Raw genomic sequence first — 24,053 nt, forward strand, 5'->3', positions numbered from 1 at the left:
GAGCTTGGTGATGTCACGATGCAGATTCCTCAAAGACTTACCTATTCAAATCCCTGTAGGATCTGGACGGCTCTGCCTGATGTCTGGTTCTAGTCTCAAGACACTGATTAGAAGCCCGACCATATTGAAAGGTTCCAGTCTCATGACTTGCCCGTTCACTAACATTTCATGTAACTTCATGTAAGTTACCTTTCTTCTTCCTGATACCTGTGTGCTCTTCCCTCAACTCTTGGGAGCTGCTGAAGCATCTAGGTAAGTGACCAGACGCCCCACCATTCTTGCCTTTGGAGGAAAAGCATGGGAATGAGAATAACTGGATGGTAGCACTAAACTACAAATATTTTCAGATTGCCCTGTGCCTTTTAGGAGCAGGCTGGCAGTTCTGACGGCCTGGCTTGAATTATCAGCGTTTCCTGAGAGCTGGATGGGGAGGAAGTGGTGGAGGAACTAGCTCTAACTTTCTGATGTAGAAACTCCATATACTGAAACTAAAAACTGACCGTGGGTACTCGAGTGTTCCCTCCAATCTGCCTCTGACCCACATGGCCCTTATTCCCTCTTTTCCCACCTCTCCACTTCGCCATGCCTCTTGGTTGCCCTGCGAGTCACAGAAGGGTAGGGGGTGTGGCCGAGGAGGGTGAAAATCCTTCACTCTGCTTCCCCTTTCACTCTCAGATGCGCCCAGGGTCGCCGAAGAAGGAAGACACGAGGAAACAGGTAAAAACCATTTTGCTGTCTTTTGCATTCGGCAAGTCAGTGTGGAGCAGCTTCTGTGTGCCAGGCCTGGGAGCACAGTGGCTAGTTGTCCTTCTTCTTGCCTGTGTTCTAACAGGACACAGACCCCTGTCTTTGAGCATGGCCGCTGATGGGCTTGATGGTCTTCTGAGAGTAAGATGGGTCACCAGATTCCCCGGGAGGGAAGAATGGCCTCGGGCAGGCTGGCTCTGAGATCCGGCAAGGCCCTCAACTGGCCTGTTTTGAGAGACCAGGGGTTTGGTAGTGTGACCTTATGCTGAGCCTTTGTGCCTAATGCCTATCTCCGCCCACCCCCCACCCCCCCCAGCCTCCTGCCTAGTCTCAGCAGCCTTCCAGTTCCAGGTCTGTGGTCCCACTTCTTATGGCCCAGAGACGGCCTGGGGGTGAGCACACAGCCCTGCTCTGAGGCGTGTCCTCTCACACTCGTCCTGGTATCCTCAAGCCATTCCCCCATGAGGGCAGCTGGTGGCAGATGGGGCGCAAGTGTCCAGCTACTAGAGGCTAGTCTTTGCCACAGAGAAGGGGCTCTAGCCCTTGCCACAGCTCTTGTGGAAACACAAAGGGACTTCCAGCGCATCCCTCAAAACACTGACCCTGCGACCTTGCCAAAATCAGTCCGGTGACTGAAAAGTAAAATCAGTCCCATAACTAAAGAAGTGTGGGGCAATGGACTGTACTCTGGCCCCCATGCTGGGAGACATATGATTTGCACCCAGCTGATGAAAGGGACCAAAAAGACACACATTTGGGAATCAATTTACCTTTTTAACCCAAGTTTTCTCAAGTGGATGTGGCCTTGAAGATGTTTTTGTGTGTAGCACTGTTAGCGCCCGCACAGCTGGCATCTGTTCTGCCTGGAGAGTCTGCCCCCATTCACAGTCCTCACTCCTAACCTAGGCCCAGCCCAGGCTGGCACAGCCTCTACTCCTGGGGACAGGCCCCCTTCCTGCTCAGCAAGTGGCCTCGCTTTCCCCATGCTGGGTACTGGGCCCCCAACAGCAGCTGGCATGAGCCACGCAGCCTGAGAAGATGAACAGCCCGAGGGGGTGAGGGGCCCTTGGTGCGTGGGAAATGTTGGCTGCACAGGTGGGATGGGTGCAGGTCTGTACTGAGACCGGAGACACACTCTGTCACACATCCTGCTAACTCCAGAGGGACCAGCACAGAGGGGCCCAGCCATGCAAATTGGCACTTAAATTTAACTCTCTGTAAATGTAACTCTATGTAAAAGTCTAGTAAGGTGGTGGAGAAGCTCACTAGTGTCTCACAGAGAGACAGACGGGTCGTGACTGCAAACTGGGGGCCCTTGACTGCCTCCGGCCCACAGATAGGTTGGGTTTGGCCAGCACCGTGTTTGTTTCTGAAAGCAGGACATTTCACATGAAAATCTGGCTTCTTACTTCTCTTAAAACTGGAAGGTCAGGCAGTACTGAGCTCCATGTTCCCAACTGGCAGCCACCAGGCTTCTCTGAGTGGGACCCTTGGACCACATTCTCCTAAGTTCTTTCAGTCCCCTCTATATGTTCTCCTGGAATCACACTTAATTATTAGTTTTAGAGAAATTTTGTTCTTGGTCTTTAAAATCAAGTTTTGAGCATGGTTCTGCCCTACATAAAACCCTCCACTACTTGCCTCAAGGTGAGCTTCAAGTTACCCAGGGCCTGGGATTCAAGGCGACCTAGTGGTCTGGTGCCACTCAAAGACTGAGAGCTGGGCAAGAAGTTTGTAAAATTATGAATGGATGGACAGGTGGATGAATGGAAGGAAGGATGGGATGGATGGATGGATGGATGGATGGAGGGATGGATAGATGGATGGATGATGGATGGATGGATGGATGGAGGGATGGAGGGATGGAAAGAAGGAAGGAAGGAGGGAAGGAAGGATAGATAAGTAGATGGATGGTTGGTTGGTTGGATGGAAGGAAGGAAGGAAGCTAGGAAGGAAGACAGGCTCTCTGTACAGAGTTCTTGGGCTGACACAATAGACATGGCATGCCCACAAAGGGCCCCATGAACATCCAGAATTCAGTTCCTGCCATGTAACCAAATGTGGTCCTCCTGGGATCAGGGAAGAGGGGTTGGAGCTTGGTGGGTGAGCAAGAAAGTCATCTGAAAGAAGTAAGTGACCAGACAGCTCAAAGACAAATTCTTCCCGGCCCAGGTTCCTGCTTAGACACAGCACCATGCATCTCCTCGGCCCCTCACTCCTGCTCCTTGGTAAGGACTATGGTCTAGGCTTGGGTTCTGGGATGTCTGTGGGAGCTAGAAAAGGAGGAGAGTTGGGGAGGGTGGGGACAGACAGGTAGTGTGTTTGTGTGTGTGTGTGTGTGTGTGTACACTTCTCTCTTTGTGTACCTTCCTCTCTCCCTCTAGCTAATATTCTAGAATACTTGGCCTTCTCTGACTCATCTAAATGGAGGGTTGAGCACCCCCACACTCTCTACAGCTGGGAGGGGGCCTGCGTCTGGATTCCCTGTACCTACACAGTTTACTCTGGGAGGAAGGATGAGCTGGAAGAACTGATCGTGTACAGAAACTATAAATATGATGAAGCCACCAAGAGCTTTGAGGGGCTTATTCTGTATAATGACACAAAGCCTTGGAAGGGTCCTGATCCCCTGGAGAGGGTTCAGTTCCTGGGAGACCAAAGATCCAACTGCACCATACACATCAACCCTGTACTGGAAGAAGATGATGGCTGGCTGGGGCTGAGGATGATAAAGAAGAATTCCAAATGGATGGAGAGAATAGACCTCAATGTCTCCAGTAAGGCCCTGGGGGATGGGGGCCTCTGCCTCGGTTTCGGGCAAGGAGGGAGGTGGGAAACCCCCAATTCCTGGGACAGGGGATGCAAACCAGGCTGCCTATGGAGGCCAGCCAGGAGCAAGCCCGAGACAATGGAGCCTGAAGCCTGAGCCCCTGTCTCTCCTCAAGCATTGAACCTGGCCCTCAGCTCCCACCCATGCTAGAATCTGGGTTCCAGTTTGCCTCATTTTTCTTTCTTTCTATTTTTAAGACTTTATTTATTTATTAGAGGGAGAGAGACAAGAGGACAAATGGGGCGGGGGGGATGGTAGGCAGAGGGAGAAGGAGAAGCAGGCTTCCCACTGAACAGGAAGCCTGATGTGGGGCTGGATCCCAGGACCTTGGGATCATAACCTGAGCCAAAGGGAGATATTTAAGCCAACTGAGCAACCCAGGTGCTCCTGCTTGCTTGATTTTTCAAGGGAGGATGGAAATCTGGTTTGAGTGAATTCTCCCAGTTCCTTAATATTGGCAATTCATTCTAATCAGGCCTCCATGTCTAGAAGAGACACAGGTCAGGGACGAATAAAACCTAGGCCTGGGACCTCCGCCCCACAGCCTATTTCTTCAAGTGCAGGGGCTGGAGGGTTCTAAACCGAGCAGCCCTACACTGCGATGAGAGATGTAGCTTCACACCGTCAGTCCTAGGGGTGGCCGAGCCGGGGGTTCCCTAAAGGAATGCCATGTTGGGCGCCTCCCAGCACTGAGGCTGTTACAAATGCAGGTCTGTCATCAGAGCCAGGAAAGGCATGGTGACCAAATCTGGTAAAATTGTCCCAGGGCAGGGGAGCGATCTTGAAAATGCTTAGAGAGCAAACATCAGGGAAGGATAACGAGGTTAAGCATATAATATAAAGCAGGATTCCTAAGGAGAAGCAGGGATCACAGGACCTTGAGCAAAAGCGATGCAAAGCAGAGAAATGCAGGCCTGAAGAGAGAGATGGAAGGGACTGGCAAGGGGGCCTGAGGGCTTATTTGGGGGCAGGGCATCTATAGCCAGGGGTGAGAGGCCGGCAGGAAGGCACCTGGTCTCCCAGGCCTCCAGCTTGGCCCCTACTCTCTTGCAGAGACCCCGCTTCCACTTCAAATTCAGCTCCCTCCAGAAATCCAGGAGTTCCGGGAAGCCACTCTGACCTGCTTGCTGAATTTCTCCTGCCCTGGGTACAATATCCAGCTGCAGTGGTCCCTGGAAGGGGATCCTGGAGGGTCCCTGAAGGAGCGTGCCATCACCTTGACCTCCCTGACTACCAAGACTATCTCCACCCAGAGCAAGCTCACCTTCCAGCCGCGGTGGACGCAACACGGCAAGAATCTGACGTGCCAGCTCTGGGACCGCAAAGCAGAGCAGATGCTCTCCAAGGCAACGGTGTTGCTAGATGTGAAGCGTGAGTGCCCCCCCCGCCCAGGGCCCCAGGGGAAGGATGAGGGTCTTGTCTCTTCTCCTCCACCTCAGAGTGTGCCAAGGGTAGCGGGTACCGACACGGAAGGATGCGTAATGGGTCCGGGGACATCCATGGCTGGGAAAGGTCCCACCAGGGCTATGTCCCTCCATCACCCCTGTTCTTAGGCCCAGTGTTTTGGGGGAACAGCTTCGTCTTAGCATCTGGTTTGGTCTAAGAGAATAACATAATATCCTTGAGGTATGGTGTGAATTTGAGATCATGTGGTTAGGTTTTTTGCTTCCCTTAGGTGGAGGAGGCGCGGGGTAAGAAATGTCTTCACATCATTGTTTATGCCTCATTCATTCATTCAGTAATATTTACTACGAGCCTCCTAGGTGCCAGGCCTCTTCTTGCCCACTGAGGAGCTAGCGCTGCAGCTGGGGAAGACAGACAATGACTAGATTAACAAAGAAATGCCGATCTTAAGGGTAGGCAGTGATAAGTGTATTAGAGGGAAGCAAAGCTGGGCTCCGACAGAGAGAGGGAGGGACAGAGGCCTCTCTGAGGACAGTGAGCTTGGGTGGAGGGAAAGATTGAGACAGGCAGCTATTTGCCAGAAGATCCCAGGAAAAGAAAAGAGGAAGGACAAAGGCCTGGGGGCGGGAGCTTGGTGCACCTGGGTCAGAGTGAGGGGCCGGAGAGCCTCAGACCTGTGTCCAAGGGGCCAAGTGGTAGGAAAGGAGGGCCAACGCCAGACCTCGTGGGTGGCAGTGCAGTTTTGGATTTTATTCTGCATGGGGAATCCACTGAGCAGTTTCAAGCAGGGGAGGGGCCAAGTCTGACGGACAGGATCAGGAAGACAGCTGACTGCTGGTGGAGACCAGAACTCTGGGAACAGGTTAAAGGGTGGTGCACAGAGCAGAGACTGGTTAGGAGTGTGGTGACAGTCACCAGGTGCTTGGACCAGCCCACCCTTGTTGACAAGGGGGACAGCAAGTTCCGCCCACCCTCACCCACTGTGTATAGGCCGCTGCTTTATCTGAATCAAAGCCCTGTAACATCCCACCCCACGTGGCCCCCTCTGAGAAGTCTCCGCCCCCCTCTCCCGCTGCCCCTCTGCTCCTCCAGATGTCCCAAAGTTGAAGATTGAGGGCAGTCCCAAAGAAGTCAATGTAACAGAGGGAGAGTCTGTGACCATGACGTGCCAGGTCATTAGCAGCAACCCAGAGGTCCGGAACATAGCCTGGCTCAAAGACGGCACCCGGCTGAGGGAGCAGAAGACATCCACGCTAACTCTGTTCTCTGTGACCAAGAAGATGAGTGGAAAGTACCAGTGTGAGGCCTTCAATGACGTAGGCTCAGGACAGTCGGATGCAGTGGTCCTCCAAGTGTATTGTGAGCCTCCTGGGAGCTGGGAGCGGGGGGCAGGCAGGGAGTTAGCAGGGCGTGGAACTGAGGCCCTGGAGCAACAGGGGCCTCTGTTCACCTCCCTCTTCTGCCTCTGCAGATGCTCCGGAACCTTCCAGGGTTGAGATCTTCTCCTCGACAGCTAAGGAGGGGGATCAAGTAGTGATGACTTGTATGTCACTGGCCAATCCTCCTCCAACCAATTACACCTGGTATCACAACGGGGTGGCAGTGCCGGGAAGGACAAGCAAGATCTTCCAGATCCCAGCGGTTCTCCTCAGCCAAGCTGGGAAATACTCATGCATGGCAGAAAACAGACTTGGTTCTAGTCAAATTGGCCAGGAGACTGAGTTAGACATCCAGTGTGAGTAGTCACAGAGCCTCCGGGTTCTAGCGGGAGAAGGAGGCAGGCCAATGGGGTGAAGGAGAGTCCTGGACCCCCCTGGCAAGCAGGGGGTCTCCCGACACGTACGCTCCTTGGGCAGGTGCCTCACTACTGTTCTGAGTTGTATACCCAGCGTCAGAACAGGGTCTGGCTCGTAACAGGTGCTCAGTAGATGTTTGCTGAATGAATGAACAGCAAGATGCCAGGGCCCGTGAGGGACGCGGAGAACTTGGTGTCACTTAGACAGTGCTGGAGCTCCAGAAGGGGGCCTGAAGTTTTGAGAACTGGAGCAAAATGTCTCACGCCTCTCATCAGAGGCCAGACCCTGTTTAGCATAGTCTCGTCTGTCAGTCAAGCCCGGGACCAAGAGAATCCCTAAGTTTGAGCCTTGGACCCCGAGATGTCCGAGTCTGAGTCAGATACTCACTCTGATGGGGATGCTCGAACCCTGAACATCTAGACAGTGGGTGTGTGAAGCAGCAGCAACAGCCACGTTTCCAGACTGTTTACTCCTCTCTGAGGGCTTCATCCCAGGTCCCCCTGGCAGGGACTCTACCAGGTCAGGTGTTCTTAGGACTCCATCTGATGGAGAGCACACTGAGTCCCACAGCCCACCATCACTCAGCTCTCAGCCCATCCGGCTCCAGGGCTGTGCTCCGCACTCCCCCCCCCCCCCCCTTAATGCCTGCACTACAGCAGACTAGCGCTGTGCCCCAGGTCCCCGAGGAGACCCACAGATGGAGCACTTCTACCTTGCATACCCCATGCATTCTCTGCTTGAGCTCTGCTCTAGTCACCACGCCTCAGACCACAGCCAGGGCTCTGGTCCTCGTACAGACCCAGGAGGGAAGCACAAGCCTTCCTTTGGTTGATTTAGGAACTGTGTGAATGCAGGGGATATGCTGGGGTGGGGCGTGGTGGAGAAGGCCCTGGGAAAGGTAGCCTGGACAGCAGACTTTTCCTCGCCCATCTGTCTGGTTTTCTCCCAGATGCTCCCAAAGAGGTAACCACGGTGATTGAAAACCCCATGCGGATTCAAGAAGGAGATACTGTGACCCTGTCCTGTAACTACAGCTCCAGCAATCCCGGAGTTACCCAATATGTATGGAACTTCCAAGGCTCTCAGATGAAACAACCACATGAGGTGCTGATAATTCAAAAAGTTGCCTGGAACACCAGGCCAATCACCTGTGCAGCCTGTAACCAGTGGTGTTCGTGGGCTCCCATTGTCAACCTGGATGTCCAGTGTGAGTGACTGGGCAAGGGCACCCAAGAGGTAGCCCAGCTGTGATATGGGTTCTCAGGGCGAGGGACCTAGGGCCTGGGCCGGAACCTTCGCAGAGAATTAAGGGCTGAGAATCTGGCCTCAGGGCCAAGGGGAGAGGAAATCATGGGGACGGGAAGAGGGAAAGGGACCCAAGAGGCCAGCCTGAGGCCCTTGCTCTCCAGATGCCCCCAAGGATGTCAGGGTCCAGCAGATCATCCCCTCTTCTGAGATTCGCTCTGGGAACCGAGTCCGCCTTGAATGTAACTTCTCAAGTAGCCGCCCCAGAGACGTCCGCTTCTTCTGGAAGAAAAATGGAATCTTTCTGAAGGAAGGAAAAGAACTGAGCTTTGACTCCGTCTCTCCAGAAGATGCTGGCAATTACAATTGCTTTGTCAACAATTCCATAGGTCAGACCATGTCTGAGGCCAGGACGCTCCAAGTGCTATGTGAGTGCGTGGCTGGGGCTGGAGACAGGCCGAAGAGCCCGTGGCCAGCTACCTGGATCCTGATTTTGCTTCTCCTTATAGATGCACCAAGGATGCTGCATGTGGCCATCAGCCCGAAGGACCAAGTGATGGAGGGGAAGAAGGCCATCCTGACGTGTGAGAGTGATGCCAACCCTTCTGTCCTCCAGTACACCTGGTTTGACTGGAAGAACCAAAACCTCCACCATTACGATCAGATGCTGAGATTGGATCCTGTGAAGATCCAGCACTCAGGTGCCTACCGGTGCGAGGCCACCAATCAGCTGGGCAGGGTCCAGTCGCCCCCCAGCACCCTCACTGTCTACTGTAAGTCTCCTCCTGGCCCCTCCTCCCCTGACCCCTCCCCCGCCATCCTGTGGGGTGGCCCAGTAGGTCACTTCCTGCTCCACACAGGCTCACCTGTCTGCCTCCTTCTCTCAAGACTTCTCCTGATTCTTTCTAGGAGGGTTCCCTCTAGGGCTGCCCCTACCTGCCAGACATCCGGGGCTCTGTCTTTCTCTGTCTCACCCCTGATAGGCTGCTCATCTTTATCTTGAGATTTCAGTATTTTTTTTTAAAGATAAGGTAAAATAAAATAGCATGAGAAAGTAAATAGTAGAAAGACACCTCTCCTTTCTTTCTCCCTGAGGACTCTACCCTCTCTCTGAAGGCCTTCAGCACTGGTGGCTGGTTGCATGCCCTTACAGAACTATTCTGTACACAATACCATATTCTGCACAATACCATAAGTAGGTCTATGTCTGTACACCCTCCATCACGTGCACACATTGTCTTGGACGTTCTTTTCTTCCCACATAACAATACCACTCGGAGACGGTGCTATATCCATGTGTGGATATACATACAGGGTGTATGAAGAGTCTGGAAACAATAGGGAAGATATTTAATTGACTTTTTCAGATTAAACGTAGAGCTATGGCTTTAGATTTAGAGGATCGTGGCCTGCAAAGCTGGATGCCTGAACTTTGGAAATGCGACATATTGTATAAACACCTGTGTCTGGGGTCTCCACTTTGCAGACACCCTGGAGACCTGCCTTTTCCCCTCAGGGCTGCATTGTCATTGTCTTCCCGTGCACAGAAGCGACAAACCCTATCCACCCTGAGCCTTCCCCAGACCCAGCTCTGGTCCCACTGAAAGACAGTTGCAGGAGAAGTTCTGATAAGTATGGCCAAGCAGCCGCTGAAGAAGTTGTAGCTTGTACTGTGTGTCCAGTGTGTACCTGTGTCTGTCACAGAACAGGTGCTTTCCTGAAAGTTAGCCCTTCCCCCACCCAGGCCCCAGTGGGCAGGGGTCAGCTTCTTCCTTTTTCTATATCTTGGCCCCTGCGTATGGAGAAGTTGCCCATGCAATGACAGTGGCCACGCAGAGAAGCTGAGGATGCCTCCTGGGAAAATGCTGCAAAGCATTGCTGGCCATGATCCAAGAAGCAGTATCCCCAATTCATGGTTACTCCTTCTCCCACCAGACAGCCCAGAAACCATCGGCAGGCGAGTGGCTGTGGGAGTGGGGTTCTGCCTGGCCACCCTCCTCCTGGCGTTCTGGGGAGTCAAGCTTCAGCGAAGGTAAGCTCCTCCCAAGGCCCACATCCTGAGCTCTCCCTGATACCTTTCCTGGAGTGACTCTGGTTGGCCATCCTGGAGCCCCCCCAGCATGCCCACTGCAAGGGGTCCTGTCCCACTCCCCGATCCTCACAGAGTGGGGCTTTATTTATTAGCTGGAAGAGGATACGGAGCCAGCAGGGGCTCCAGGAAAGTTCCAGTGGCCAGAGCTTCTTTGTGAGGAAGCAAAAGGTAAGAAATGGAAAAAGATGACCAGGAGGGCAGACTCAGAAGTCAAGTGGAGACAGAGGGAAGGGGGGATGCAGAGCATAGTCGGAGGGGAGGTCAGGGGTCAGAGGCCAGGGGAGGGGGACTCGGGTGGAGAAAGGAGTGGTGAAAGCTGAGGCCTTGTCTCTCTCTCAGGTTAGAAGGGCCCCACTCTCCGAAGAGCCCAACTCCCTGGGGTGCTACAATCCTGTGATGGAAGATGCCGTCAGTTATGCTGCCTTGCGCTTTCCTGTCGGCGACAATGACACACCAAGAACTGGGTACTGAGTGAGGGTCCCGGGATGGGGACACGTGAACCCAGGGAGGGCTGTGGGAGGAACAGCTCGGCTCGTGTCCTGCCTGCCCTCTTTGCGGCAGGCCCATGAGCCAGGCTCCACTCTGGGGTGCTCTCAGGGGCTCGGGGAGTTTGAAACAGGAAGAGTTCACGCAAAAGTCTTCATCTGCGGCCATCCACCCACCCTCCTTCAGAGATGCAAGGACCCTGGAGACAGAGGGACCTTCTCCAAACACGGATGACACCGTCACTTACTCTGTCTTGAAGAAGTGTCGAGTGGTAATGGGACTGGGCTGGGGAAGGAGGGGGTGCAGGGGGACCTGGCCTCAGCTGGGAGCCCCAGATGGGAAGGACTTGGAGACCTCTGCGGTGGCAAGGGCTGGTGGGGGGCAGGGGGCTGCTCAGACACAGGTGTGGTGGGAGCCAGGGCGGATGGCCCAGTCTGAGATGCTGACTGCACCAGCATGGGAGCAAGAGGACTTCCGCTCGGGCTCCTGGACCCTCAGGAGGAGCCAGGGAGGGAGAAGGCCGGGGACGCAGACCGGGAGGCCGGCGGCCGTGAGGCCCACCTCACACTGTGTGGCTTTCTCAGGGCGACTATGAGAACGTGCTTCCAAACAGTCCAGAAGATGAGGGGATACACTACTCGGAGCTGGTTCATCTTGGGGTGGGGGAGCGGCCTCAGGCCCAGGAAGCCGTGGAATACGTGACCCTCAAGCACTGAGGGGCCACACCCGCTGGAGCAGAGGCACCGAGGAAGAGACCAGAGGGAGAGACCAGGGACGGAGGAGCTGGCCCCACCCCTGCTGCTCAGCTGCAAAGCCACACAACCTCCCTTCCACATCCAAGCACACGCACGCGCACACACACACCATCACTCATGCCCTGGTCAGCGCCCAGAACTTCGTATGTGGCCCAGGGATGGGCTTCCTTCTCCACGCTGGTGACCCTGACCTTCCCAAAGACTTTCCTTGTCCGCTTTCCTTCCCACTGGGAAAGTCCTCTAAACCCCGATCCTGCACTGCACACATCCCCCTGCCCCTTCCTGGCCACCTGCCGCCTACCCCCATCCCCCACCCCCAAACCCCATCCCCAGCGGGCCGGCATCCCTGCTGGAGTCAGCTTGTGACTGTATTTTTTCCTTTCCCTCTCCATCCATTTGGACCTCTCACTCCTGCTCTGAAAGCCGCACTCACTGGTCCTGTGCCTAATTTCTGCCTCTGGGGCAAAGCACAGGGATAGAGCGGCTGTCCTGAGCTGCGTTCTCCACAGGTCAGCAAGGCATTCCATTACGCTGCTGCAGCCCCTCCCCATGGGGGTCTGGTGGGCTGAGACTTACACTGGTGTGGACAGACGTGTAACACACACAGAGCTGCATAATAAAGATGGCTCAGATACCACCTCAAAGAACCCATGAACGATTCCCATCTGTGGGGTCAGAGTGAGAATGGGGAGATGCAGGAGGGCCTCGTGGGACCTGGGGAGAAGGGAAAGTGGTCGAGGCAACCTCAAGGTCAAATCAGCAGCCTGGGGAGTCCGTTGTCGTGTTGCAAAGGGTGCACTGACCCTGCAGGCAGTGTCTGAGTCCTGACACTTCTGCTAACAAGCTCAGCGATCTTGGGCAAGCTCACCAGCCCACCTGAGCCTCAGTTTCTTCATCTGCAAAATGGAGATGCCGCCCCCTACGCGGCAGGCAGCTCAAGACAGGAAGTGAGGACATATATTGGAGTCACTTATCAGAAACGTAACACAACAGCCTGACGTCCCTAAAAACCAGATTGCCATCTTGTTTGCCACTCTTAAAGAATGTAAGAAGGGGAACCCGATTCATCACTCGCAGCTCTTCTCAAAAGTCCCACTGCCAAGCTTGGTCACACCCCACAGTTGCCCAAGAACTTCTCGAAAGCCAGCTGCCTTGAGAAATCTCATCACTTGCCTCTTGACCCACCATCACCTTTACCCGTTCCCTGTCACGTTCGCTAATTTGGACTTTCCAGTTCAGTCCTCCCAGTTTCCCCACCATGTTCAGGTTTGACCTTTCTCCACCTATTCTTAAAAGCAGAAACAAGGGGATGCAAGTTCCTGGCCAGTGGTGGGCGCTGCACAAATTCCACCTTCCTCCCCTGTGCTCCCTTCCCATCTGCTCGAGACCGAAATCTACTCTCTGAGCAGACGACGTTCTGGTCATTCTTGGAATTGTGCCAGAACAAGGCACTCATTTCCCCACCAATCCACTTTGTCCCCAGTGTGAGTCAGCACTTCTGGACGAAGGGGGGACAGCCAGAACTGTCTCAGGCAGAAGGTAAGGGTTTAGGTTTTCTGTCTCTAGAATGAGGTCCAGGATCATTCGCCCATTCAACTGTGTATTCAGCAAACATTTACTGAACACCTGTCAGCGTATCCAGTATAGAGCAGTTGTTGGGGGTACAAAAAAGAAAGGACATCAGCCTCATCTTGGGGACCTCTAGTCTAGGGTACCCATAAGGTTTTAGGGCTTGATCCCCTCTAAGGAGCTGGAGGCAGCCCTGAACCTGATGAGGCCTGGCACGGGCTCCCTGGCAAGCAGCATGTGCCCTGCCTTCCTGTTTGAGCCCAGCTGCCGACATTAACCTACTTCGTGACCAACTGACCGAGAGATGTGGCTGTCAACAGGCCAACGGAATTCAGACAGCTCTGAAGCCAGGGCCTCCAGAATCCAGGCAGCAATCCACATGGCCCCAGATCACCCTGTCCTCTCAGGGCCCAGACAACCAGCCATTCATTCACTTACTGAGTCCTACTATGGACACAACAAGCAGAGGATAAAGCAGACAGAAATCTTGGGCCTCACTGACCAACATCCCAACAGAGGAGCCAGCAAATCTGATATCACAGACTCCTGAATGCTAGGAATAAACACAGCGTAAGATGAAGATAGACTGGAGTGGGGGAGGGACCCAACTGGAGAGGGTTTGAGGAAGGCCCTCAGGTGACACTGGGCAGAGACCTAAGCCGGCAGAGGCATGGTGCTGAGGCAGAGATCTTGAAGATCCAGGGTCTCCCCTCACAACCTGCTTTTGTCTTCTTCCAAATGCTTGTTACAGGAGGTGAAATGGCCCTTCTTTTGACTTTTCCTGGGTTCTGTCAGTTTCCGAAGATAAAATATTAAACACAGATGGCAAGCTCTTCTACAGTCCAGGGGAGGTGCTGGACCACCTATGTAGGACAGGGAAGGGAGGCAACCAAGACTCAAGTTGAGTGAATGAAGTAGAAAACGGGGATCCAATCGTGTCTTTGGAGGCCGTGGTTGGTATGCTGAGAATCCCTTGCTGTCTCCACCAGAAGCCTGGTGGGGAGCACTTCGGGAAACCACTAGCGAATCTCGTTCTGGGTGACGTGGAATCTGGGAGAACGTGGCAGCCTGATGACTGACACACACACCCAAAAAAAAAAAGTCCAGAGAGAGGCTGTCTTGTCCATTTGAGGGAAATACAGACAGGCAGAGAGAGAGAGAGACACAGGCATAGTCAGAGACAGAGACAGAATCATAGAGACAGGCTGTGGCCATTTTAAATCCCACTTGGGTTTTCCTAGAGAGGCAGGGTGACCCCAGTAGGGGGTAAACAGCTAAATTCTGAGAGGCTGAGAAGAAATCTAAGCAGGCAGCTGGAGTCTCGCACCGTCTATGCTTTACTGAGAGCCGCTCAGTGTCCCTCCATGTGCCCCAGAGAGAAGCCTGGCACCTTCGTGCCACCAAAGGAGACCCATCCTTGGTCTGTCCCCCTCCCCATTCCTGTCAGCACCAGAAGGCAGGGTCAGAAACTACTGTCACTGAGCCAGAGGGCAGAGGAGAGGGAAAACCTTCTCCTCCCAAAACGCGCCCACAGCCTGTCGCAGAGGCAACACCTTGGAATGATGACTTCATCGTCCCCACATCAGTCACCAGATGGATATGGTGTGGGTCACCCAAGCTTGTTACCTATGAGTGAGTGCTGCCCACTAGCCAGGGCCTGCCCATGGGCTCATCTGGGAGGAGAGAAAACAGTGCCCAGAGCAGGTCTGAACGGGCTGGGGTGGGGTGGGATTGAGCTGTGCTCTGGTCGTACCCCAACAACCCGGCTCCTTTAAGGGACTAGCTACACACTCCTCCTGCTGCCTAGGGGTAAAACCCTGGTTGCCACCCTGTCCCTTCCTGTGTTTGCATCATCTGTTTGGACCCTCACCTCCTTGCCTCAGCTCCTGCTCGAGATGCCCCATTAGCTGCTCACCCAGGCTGCTGATGCCTCGGGCTAATGGCCTTCCACCCCGCCCTCCTCTCCCTTCCGGCTCACTGCCCATCCCGGACACCCTCCCTCAGCCGGGCCAGGGGGACTCCTGAGCCTCAGAGACATCTGGCAATGCCAAGAGGTGAGTCTGTCTTTCTGTGGCTCCTCTCTCCATGGTGATTATTCCCCCAGACTCCTCCATTTACCCACTTAGGGTGCCCCCGAAGTTGGCTAAGCTCATTCCCTTTGGCACTGATGGGACCTGGCTTCCCCTCGGGCTCTGCCCCGCCATCCCCCGTGCCTGCCCTTGGCCACAGCCTCTACCTTACCCAAATCCTGACATTCCCTCCACCCCCCATCCCAACTAGGAGTGGCCTGCAACCCTCAATGACTGCGATGCAGACTCTCAGCCATCCCTTTTGGGAGGAGGGGGGCAGCTGCTTCCCTTCCCAGAGAATTGGGGGCGGGGAGTGGACACAGGACTCTAACTTCCCGTCCTAGGAAAAACACACACCCCGTGGGGCCCAACTATGTACTAATTTTCTACCCTTTCTCTCCCCAGTCTCAGAAATTAGGAGGCTTTTCCTCTAATGGGACGTGCACGCTTTCCATTGTGTTTTAAGAGAGGACATGGTGGAAAGGAAGCAGAGGACTGAGGGCGAGCCGTCCTCACTTCGAATCCAGACTCACCGTCGTACTGGCACCAGCTCTCTCATGGGCCTCTCTGCTTGAGATAGTTGTCATCCCACTAGATGACTTCTAACACCCTGAGCAGTCTGTGACCCCAGGAGCCCCCGAGCACCACCCCTCACCTTACCTCAGGCCTATCCAAGGGTGGGGAGGAAGCAGAGCTCAGGAGCGTGGAGGCCAGCCCCGGTCCCATGGACCTGCCCCCGCAGCTCTCCTTTGCCCTCTATGCGGCTGCCTTTGCGTTGGGCTTCCCACTCAACGCCCTGGCCATTGGGGGTGCCGTGTCCCACGCCCGGCTCCGCCTCACCCCTAGCCTTGTCTATGCCCTCCATCTGGGCTGCTCTGACCTCTTGCTGGCAGCCTCTCTGCCCCTGAAGGCGGTGGAGGCCCTGGCCTTGGGTGCCTGGCTTCTTCCGGCCCCACTCTGTCCTGCCTTTGCTCTTGCCCACTTCGCTCCGCTCTATGCCGGTGGGGGCTTCCTGGCTGCCCTGAGCGTCGGCCGCTACCTAGGGGCTGCTTTCCCCCTGGGCTACCAAGCTGCCCGGAGACCGTGCTATTCCTGGGGGGTGTGTGCGGCCATATGGGCCCTTGTCCTCTGTCACCTGGGGCTGGTGTTTGGGTTGGAGGCTCCGGGAGGCTGGATGAACAATACCACCAGCTCCCTGGGCATCAACACACCAGTCAATGGCTCTCCAGTCTGCCTGGAGGCCTGGGACCCAGCCTCAGCGGGCCCCGCTCGCCTCAGCCTCTCTCTCCTGCTCTTCTTCCTGCCCCTGAGCATTACAGCCTTCTGTTACGTGGGTTGCCTTCGGGCACTGGTCCGCTCAGGCCTGAGCCACAGACGGAAGCTAAGGGCAGCCTGGGTGGCCGGGGGGGCCCTGCTCACACTGCTGCTCTGCTTAGGACCTTACAATGCCTCCAATGTGGCTGGCTTCCTGCGCCCCAACATGGGAGGCTGCTGGCGGAAACTGGGGCTCATCACAGGGGCTTGGAGTGTGGTGCTCAACCCGCTGGTGACTGGCTACTTGGGAGGGGCTACCAGGAGGGTGACAAGTGTGGCAAGAACAAAAGGAGGGACATCCCAGAAGTAGTAGCCCCTACTGGGGAGAAGGGGTATGGAAGAGAGCTGGTTGCTTGTCTGGGCCCCTGGAGCCCAGAGCAAAAGAAACTTCCAGGGCAGCGTGGACTGGGAGCATCCTTGGACCTGCTTATGGAAAGAACTGAGCCTGGCAGAAGACTGCATCCCAGCTGGAGGGCAGAACAGAGGCTGGGAGCTAGGTCACAGCAAGAAGGTAAGCTTGTGTCTGTACACATCAGCATGACTCCCTACCTCTGCCTGTCCCTTTTCTCCTCATGCCCCACCTGCCAGTGCTATGGAAGTTTTCTTCCAATATAGAGGAAATGCCACTCTGATGATACACTTTGGGAGACGCTACTCCCAAAATATTTCCTTGGAAAGAACAGTTTAAATTTCCCAGTAAGAGAAGACGCAGGAGCAAGATACTGATGCTGTTATACCATCTGGAACTCACAAGAGGGCACCATTCGAACTGTGAATGGGAAGTTGGTAGGAAAAGCTGCCTCAGCAGCAGAAAAAATACTAGCAACACCAGAAATAGTCATGAACAAACACAGAGTCTCTGAGACGTGACAGTCACCACATCGAGCACTTTAAAAGTGTCCCATTTCACACAATCCTTTGATATGGCCATGCAGCTGCTGTACACATGGGCAGGTGGTTCACTGCACAAGGGTGCCAGGCAGAGGGGCAAACATTGATCAAACTCTAACCTGAGATTTGCTCACGAGGCCATGTGCCTGGCATGGGGCTGTTTCCATCCGAAGGAAAGAATATGTTATTCTAATCTGAACAAAGTTGCTGCTTACTCCTCAAGCAGTGCACCCTGGTGGAGGGTGCTGCCACTTGGAGGGGGGGCGCCTTTTCCTCATTTGTACAGAGGCCCTATGTAAGTTAGCTACAGTCCTGGAACAAGTCTTATCACCATCTTCATTTTGCAGGTTAAGAAATGTTCCCAAGGACAAACCATAAGAGACTCTTACTGTCACAAAACAAAATGAGGGTGACCAGGGGGAGGGGAGCAGGTGGAGCAGAGAGAGGTTATGGACATTGGGGAGGGTATGTGATATGGGGAGTGCTATGAAGTGTGTAAACCTGGTGATTTGCAGACCTGTACTCCTGGGGCTAATAATACATTATATGTTTATTTAAAAAAATAAAAAAAAAAAAAAGAAATGTTCCCAAGGCCCTACAGCAAGGAAAGGGTGGATGTGGGATGCGATACTTCAAGGCAGGACCTCCAAAGGGCAGGGGCATTTGAAAAACTGGGTATCAGGGTGAACGCCTGTCCTTGTGGTCCACTTTGCGAAGGTGAATGGTGGAACCCTCAACCTGTGAGAGAGTGGGTAGAGGAGAGTGGCCATGGAGGAGACAAACATCTGGGCATCTGCTCTGATGAAGCGAGGTGCAGGAAACAGACTTGTTCCTTTAAAGACGATAATGCCACGGACATATAAGACACAGGAAGTCAAGCTGCGTACCTGGCATGCACGAAGCAGTTTATACAAGCTATTTCTTTTTATGCATAAATGTCCACGAGGGCAAGGCATTTTATTTGCTGATATATTCCCAGCACCTAGAGGGGAGCTTGGCACATAGCAGGCTTTCATTCAATGTTTACTGCATGAATGAATGTTCACAATAGCCTTCCAAGGAAAACATTATTTCCTGTTGTATAACTAAAACAGACCAGAGAAGTTATGAAACTTGCCTGAGGCTCTGCAGAAGTGAGAAACAAGTTTATTCCCTGCACAGTGGTGAGACCAATGAATTTCAGTGTAAGCTGACCTCTAGCCCAAGTGGCCTTACTCCCCTCCTCCCAGGAAGCCAGGGACCGACCGCTCTCTCTCCTACCGCTCGGGAGCACCTGCTGCTTCTGGACCACTTCTTCTGAAGAATTGTACCTGCTCCTTCTAAGGGTGGAATTTAGGGTCCCTGAAACCCCTTGTGATCTGCCACAAGCACCCTCATGACCCTTGCCCCTTAAGCCCGAAGGCTCCTACATGTTCTCCCAGCAGGTCAGTCCATGCACTTGTCATTCTGCTTGCCTTAAGTGCTTCCACCATGGCTCTCTGCCTTTGTGACGCTGAGGTTTTATTACCCTCTGACCACTCCATTCCCTGAGATCTCACTCCCATGAAACCCACGACAGCAAAAACTATTTTCAACAACTTATTTGGGATAAAATCGATACCTCATAAAATTCACCCATTTTAAGTATACAAGTCAATGCTTTTCAGCAAATTTACTAAGGTAGGCAACTCTCACTTTCATTCAGTTTAGAACATTTTCATCTTCCCAGTAAGACCCCGTCCTGGTCATTTACAGTAAATCCCCCTAAGTCCCCGGGGCAACGAGTAATCTATTTTCAATAGATACAAATTGGCCCATTCTGGACATTTCATATACATGGAAACATACGGTGTATGGCCTTTTATGTCTCACTTGTTTCACTTGGCACATTTTTGGGGTTCTAGTACTCATAGATATTTCATTCCATCTTACGGGCAAATAGTATCCCATCGTAGGGATAGGCCACGATCCATCCTTTCAGCAGCTGATGGACCACCGGTCGGGATGGGGGGTTCCTACTTTCTGGCTAGTATGAAAAATGCTATGCGAACACTGCTGAAGCAGTGGAGCTGGATCACACAGTAAACTGATATTAACTGTTTTAAGAAACTACTTTCCAAGGTCACTCTACCATTTCATATTCTTACCAGCAACATATGAGAGGATTCCCACTCCTTAACCTCCTGCCAACCATCTGGCCTTGTCTGATTTTTTGCCTATAGCCATTCCAGTGGGCATAAAAGGGTTATCTCACTGTACTCCATAACTATTTGAATGAATAAACCCATAATCTCTGAAGTCAGACAGAACTGGGGTTTGAACCCCAGGGGTGATCCTTAACAAGCTGTGTTGCCTGGAGTGAGTCACTTCCCCACCGAGGAGCCCGAAAACAGAATGGCGATGCCCTCATGGGCAGAGTGTCTGCTACTGATTATGTGACCCCTAAATCATCATTACTGTCATTAGTCTTCTCATTATTACCATCACCCCGGAGACAAGCCCACACCAGTGACTGGGATGATGGCAGCCACCATCTGTTAGGTACCCACCACCACACGCCAGGTTCCCTTCTCAGCCCCTGACATACTAATGCTCTCATCTAACGACAACCCTATGAAATTGGTACTGGGATGGTCCCTCCTTTGCAGATGGAGAAGCAGAGACAGAGTTTAGGTCACTTGCCCGAAATCACAGAGTCAGTGACAGAGCTGACAGCACAGCCAGGCCACTGGCTCCAGATCCCCAGGCTCCCCATCACTGCCTTAGGCTGCCTGCCCTTATTAGGCAAATTAGATGGCTGCCATTCCAGAGAAGCAAATAAGAATCAGGTGGGGGATCCAGAAGGGAAGATGAGGTTGGCTCAGGGTTGTCTCAGGCATCCCCTCTGAGATAGCCTGAGAGCAAGGCACGGAGTAGTGGAATTTGCTCCTTGTTTTGCATACTGGCTTGGAGCTGATAAAGGAGCTAAACGCATCTTTTGTGCGATTGCTCAGTGGTGAATGATGTCACGGGTCTTTATCAGTTCTGCCAGATAATAGCTAACTTACACTGTTCTCCAGAAGCTGGCAAAGAGCTGGACGCAGAGCAGCTGAGTTCTCAAATAAGCAGGTAAGCATGGGGCCCTTGAGGGGCTTGGGAGGGGGCCCCTTGGTGGAAAGGGACAGGGAATAGGGTACAACCAGGAAGACAGGCAGGCTTACCGTTTTGGAGAAAGCATCAGAGGGCATGAAGGGGCTGCGTGGAGGGGCGGGTGTTCCCTGCCAATGGTTGAGATGCTGCTGGCACGGGGCATGAAGTCCCCCTACCCCTGAGCCTGTCCCCTCCATCTAGCTGTCTCTTTCTCCAGTGGCCATCACCATGGGCACAAGTCCGAAATGGTCCTTCTTCCCCGGTGATCACTGGCTCTACTTCTCCGTGTACCTCTTCACCTTCATCGTGGGGCTCCCCCTCAACATGATGGCCCTGGTGATCTTCGTGGGCAAGCTGCGGCGGCGCCCGGTGGCCGTGGACGTGCTTTTGCTCAACCTGACCCTCTCCGACCTGCTCCTGCTGCTCTTCCTGCCATTCCGTATGGTGGAGGCCGCCAGTGCCATGCGCTGGCCCCTGCCCTTAGTCTTCTGCCCCCTCTCTGGATTCCTCTTCTTCACCACCATCTATCTGACCTCCCTCTTCCTGACAACTGTAAGCATTGAGCGCTTCCTGAGCGTGGCCTACCCGATATGGTACAAGGCCCGGCCCAGGCCTGGACAGGCCAGCCTGGTCAGCGGGGCCTGCTGGCTCCTGGCCAGTGCTCACTGCAGCGTGGTCTACGTCACTGAATTCTCAGGGAACTCCTCCTACAGCCAGACTACGAACAGCACCTGCTACCTGGAATTCGAGGAGGCCCAGCTGGCTCTCCTCCTCCCCGTCAGGCTGGAGATGGCTGTGGTCCTTTTTGGGGTGCCCCTGCTCATCACCAGCTACTGCTATGGCCGCCTGGTGTGGGTGCTCAGCAGGGGAACCAACCACCGAAGGAAGCGGCGCGTGGTTGGGCTTGTGGCAGCCACCCTGCTCAACTTCCTTGTCTGCTTCGGGCCCTACAACGTGTCTCATGTCGTGGGCTACATCAAGGGTGAAAGCCCTGCGTGGAGAAGTTATGTGCTGCTTCTTAGCACCTTGAATTCCTGCGTCGACCCCCTTGTCTACTACTTCTCATCATCCGGATTCCAGGCTGACTTTCACGAGCTGCTGAGAAGGCTGACGGGGGGCAGGGGCCCTTGGAAGCAGGAGGGCAGCGTGAAGCTAAAGAAGAGTGAGGAGGGGGGCAGCCATGGGAGCTGTCCAACGTAGGGAACAGGGAGCGGACTCTGGCAGTGGCCAGGCAGTTCCTAGCTGGAGTCAGGCAGGACTAGGGAGTGAGATGGGGGAGCCGGCGGTTGATGCAGCTGGGACGGTGCAGGCATCCAGCCTCCCCAAGGATGCTCACCCAAGCCTAGCTCTCGGCCTCACCCAACTGCCCTCCTTTTATATTCCCCCTCTGCCCCCCACCCCTGAAGCTGTGGATTGAGACCTGGGAGACAGTCGGGATGAGAGCATGCTCTGGAGAAAAATGACCTCCCATGGCAGCAGGGCGGCTCCCATGCTTTTTGGAAGGTAAAGGAGGAGTTGAGAGCAGTGACAAGGGACTGAGGGAGCTGCCTGGTGGCTTGGGACAGGAGGGAGAAGAAGCCACCCTCCAGAGCTGCTCCTACTCGCAGGTCAAGAGTGGGTACACAAAACCCCAGGCTTGAGGGAGCATCCTGCTCTCATGCGGATTTTTCCAGAAAGTTTCCATTGTTCAGTAAATTCAGATTTTGGGGGACATTTATGGAAAATAATAGAAGAAAAATTACCTAAATAAATCTGGTAGCAAGTAAAAGAGAATGGTCTTTCCTTATTATTATTATTATTATTTTTTTTTTTGAGAGAGAGAGAGAGAGAACATGCATACACGTGCAAGTGGGGCCGGGGGGGATGCAGAAAGAGAGAGAGAGAATCTCAAGCAGGCTCTACACCCAGTGCAGAGCCTGACACAGGGCTTGATCTCACAACCCTGAGATCACGACATGAGCTGAAATCAAGAAATCAAGAGTTGGATGCTCAACTGCCACCCAAGGGCCCCTGTCTTTTTCTTATGGTATATCTAAGCCAAATGGGATTGGTGCATGGAAGCATAAAACACCTAGACTCCGAAGGAAAAGAGCTAAAATCCCTAGATGCCAGGAGAGGATCTGCGTCGGAGGAATAAAAGTAACAGCTACTCTATGGGAAGGACTTGGCCTCACCCACTAGCTTCTTCCATCCTCTCACTAACCACAGAAGATACTATTATTATTCCCACTTTGCAGGTGAAGGGATGGGCCAAGAAGCTGAAATCTACCTGAGATCCTACAGTCCGTAAGTGATTACAGCAGGCCTGGAGGCCAGAATTAGCTGACCCCGACTCCCATGTCCCCCACCCACTCTCCTCTTTTGCCTCCAGCTGTGTCATCTGCAGAGAGAGGGCCAAGTCTAGCTTCCAGAGCCAGCGAGACAGTCTGCCCAGGACAGATGTAAACAGGCCATGAGGACAACTGGAACGACATGCAAAGCAGCTCGGCTGTTGCTAAGTCCTCTTCCCTTATTATTAGAAACCCACTCGAAAAAACAAAGCTTATCAGTCAGCACAGTTGACTTCAAAGACAGATGTATGTTCTTAAGAGCTATTTTTATAAGATGGGACCATTTAGTAAGCTTTCCTTTCCTACTGAGGGGTGGTGCATGAGAAAGCGTGGGTTAGAGCCTCCTCTACCAGCAAGGCGACCAGAACAACACGGGCACCTGTTTGTACTCACTCTGCTCTAGTTCAAAAACATTTGTTGTGCACCTACTGTGTGCAGCTGGCTGGGCTGAGAACTGCAAGGGCTTTTAATATGAACGTCTTTAGCGTCTGCTTTTCTCCTGGGGTGAAGGTCACTGGAGAACCACAGCTGGCTGTGGGTGCAGGGCTGGGTTTCAGATGGAAGGGGAGAGACATTATCTCAGCGCCGAGATGGAGGCATGCGCTGTCTCTCTGACTGTGACTCATCTTCTGTCCCAAGGCACTCAGCCCTGGTGACAGCTAAGAACTTAATAAAAACATGAGTCTACATGGTTCAGATAGGGAACAAAGGTTGACATGGAGTTCTATCGCTCCAGCATTGGTAACAAGGACCCAACTCAGAACAAAAAGGAATTGGAAATCCTATGTTCTAGAGAGAGCCTCGAAGAACAGGAACCTGACTCCTCTCCCAGAGTTTACAATGAGGAAGAAGAGGCAGCTTTGAGGTCTTTGCTACTTCCAACTATCCCCCAGCACTAATTCCTTCCCAGTCTGTATAAGCAAAAGGCTAGGGGTGGGGAGAGCGAAAAGTCATCAGAGGCTGGGTGGTTGTCTGGGCCGTGGTGAGGGGACTGTGGTGGCATTTTCCATATCTTGCAGAAGCCAAGGGACAGGGGTGCTCAGGGAATGGCAGGGCAGGTGTCTTCTGCGACTGTTGCCCTGTGCCTGTCCAGGCAGAGAAATGAGACCAGCAGACAGGTGGCATGGGAGCGTCTGTGTGCGTGACGAGCACCGTGCTCTCTCACCAGCCGGCTGAGCAAGCAGGTGAGAGCTCCCTATGGGTGAAGTGGAAATTCTAGATGCCGGAAGAGGTCAAACCAGGTTGGCTCTCCCAAGACAGAGGTCAGAAGAACTCAATTCTAGCTACAACAGAAAGCCAGTAAGTGGGCTTCCAATGCACAGTGGACACCAAAGGCTACTTGGTATTTAGCTAAAGCACTGTTGCCCAAATTTTTTTTTGTGTCTCCATGCCTTCAAGGAACCTTGTTGGGCATTTT

At 53.5% G+C, this 24,053-nt stretch overlaps 3 protein-coding genes and 1 long non-coding RNA gene across 7 annotated transcripts; 3 read left to right on the forward strand and 1 right to left on the reverse strand.

Moving 5' to 3' along the window:
* Window positions 1–509: 509 nt before the first annotated feature.
* CD22 (CD22 molecule) lies at window positions 510–12,002 on the forward strand. 4 transcript variants are annotated; one of them, XM_059151839.1, is made up of 14 exons: window positions 511–717; window positions 2,920–2,975; window positions 3,132–3,524; window positions 4,631–4,948; window positions 6,074–6,340; window positions 6,453–6,716; window positions 7,727–7,984; window positions 8,187–8,450; window positions 8,532–8,795; window positions 9,958–10,054; window positions 10,207–10,282; window positions 10,454–10,578; window positions 10,712–10,871; window positions 11,185–12,002. In XM_059151839.1, exons 2-14 carry the CDS (start codon window positions 2,942–2,944, stop codon window positions 11,314–11,316), a joined length of 2,652 nt encoding a protein of 883 aa, XP_059007822.1. In that variant the 5' UTR covers window positions 511–717; window positions 2,920–2,941; the 3' UTR covers window positions 11,317–12,002. The 4 variants fall into 4 exon arrangements, with proteins under 4 accessions (XP_059007824.1, XP_059007822.1, XP_059007823.1 ...); XM_059151840.1 differs by having other exon boundaries at window positions 512–717; window positions 10,787–10,871; XM_059151841.1 differs by lacking the exons at window positions 6,074–6,340; window positions 6,453–6,716 and having other exon boundaries at window positions 510–717.
* LOC131817937 (uncharacterized) lies at window positions 5,428–20,527 on the reverse strand. Its single transcript, XR_009348640.1, has 2 exons — window positions 20,378–20,527; window positions 5,428–8,304 (listed from the first exon to the last, which is right to left on the reverse strand). It is a non-coding gene; the product is annotated as an uncharacterized LOC131817937 (long non-coding RNA).
* Window positions 15,718–16,643, forward strand: FFAR1 (free fatty acid receptor 1). The gene has a single exon (XM_059151851.1). The coding sequence runs from the start codon at window positions 15,718–15,720 to the stop codon at window positions 16,615–16,617; it is 900 nt and encodes a 299-aa protein (XP_059007834.1). The 3' UTR covers window positions 16,618–16,643.
* Window positions 20,528–20,534: 7 nt separating the features above from the next.
* Window positions 20,535–22,068, forward strand: FFAR3 (free fatty acid receptor 3). Its single transcript, XM_059151844.1, is given in 2 exon segments — window positions 20,535–21,471; window positions 21,474–22,068. Coding segments are annotated over 2 exon segments (1,032 nt in total). The 3' UTR covers window positions 21,569–22,068.
* Window positions 22,069–24,053: the final 1,985 nt, after the last annotated feature.

The sequence above is a fragment of the Mustela lutreola genome, chromosome 16 (assembly GCF_030435805.1).
Source record: "Mustela lutreola isolate mMusLut2 chromosome 16, mMusLut2.pri, whole genome shotgun sequence".
In the NCBI taxonomy this organism is placed as follows: Eukaryota; Metazoa; Chordata; class Mammalia; order Carnivora; family Mustelidae; genus Mustela; species Mustela lutreola.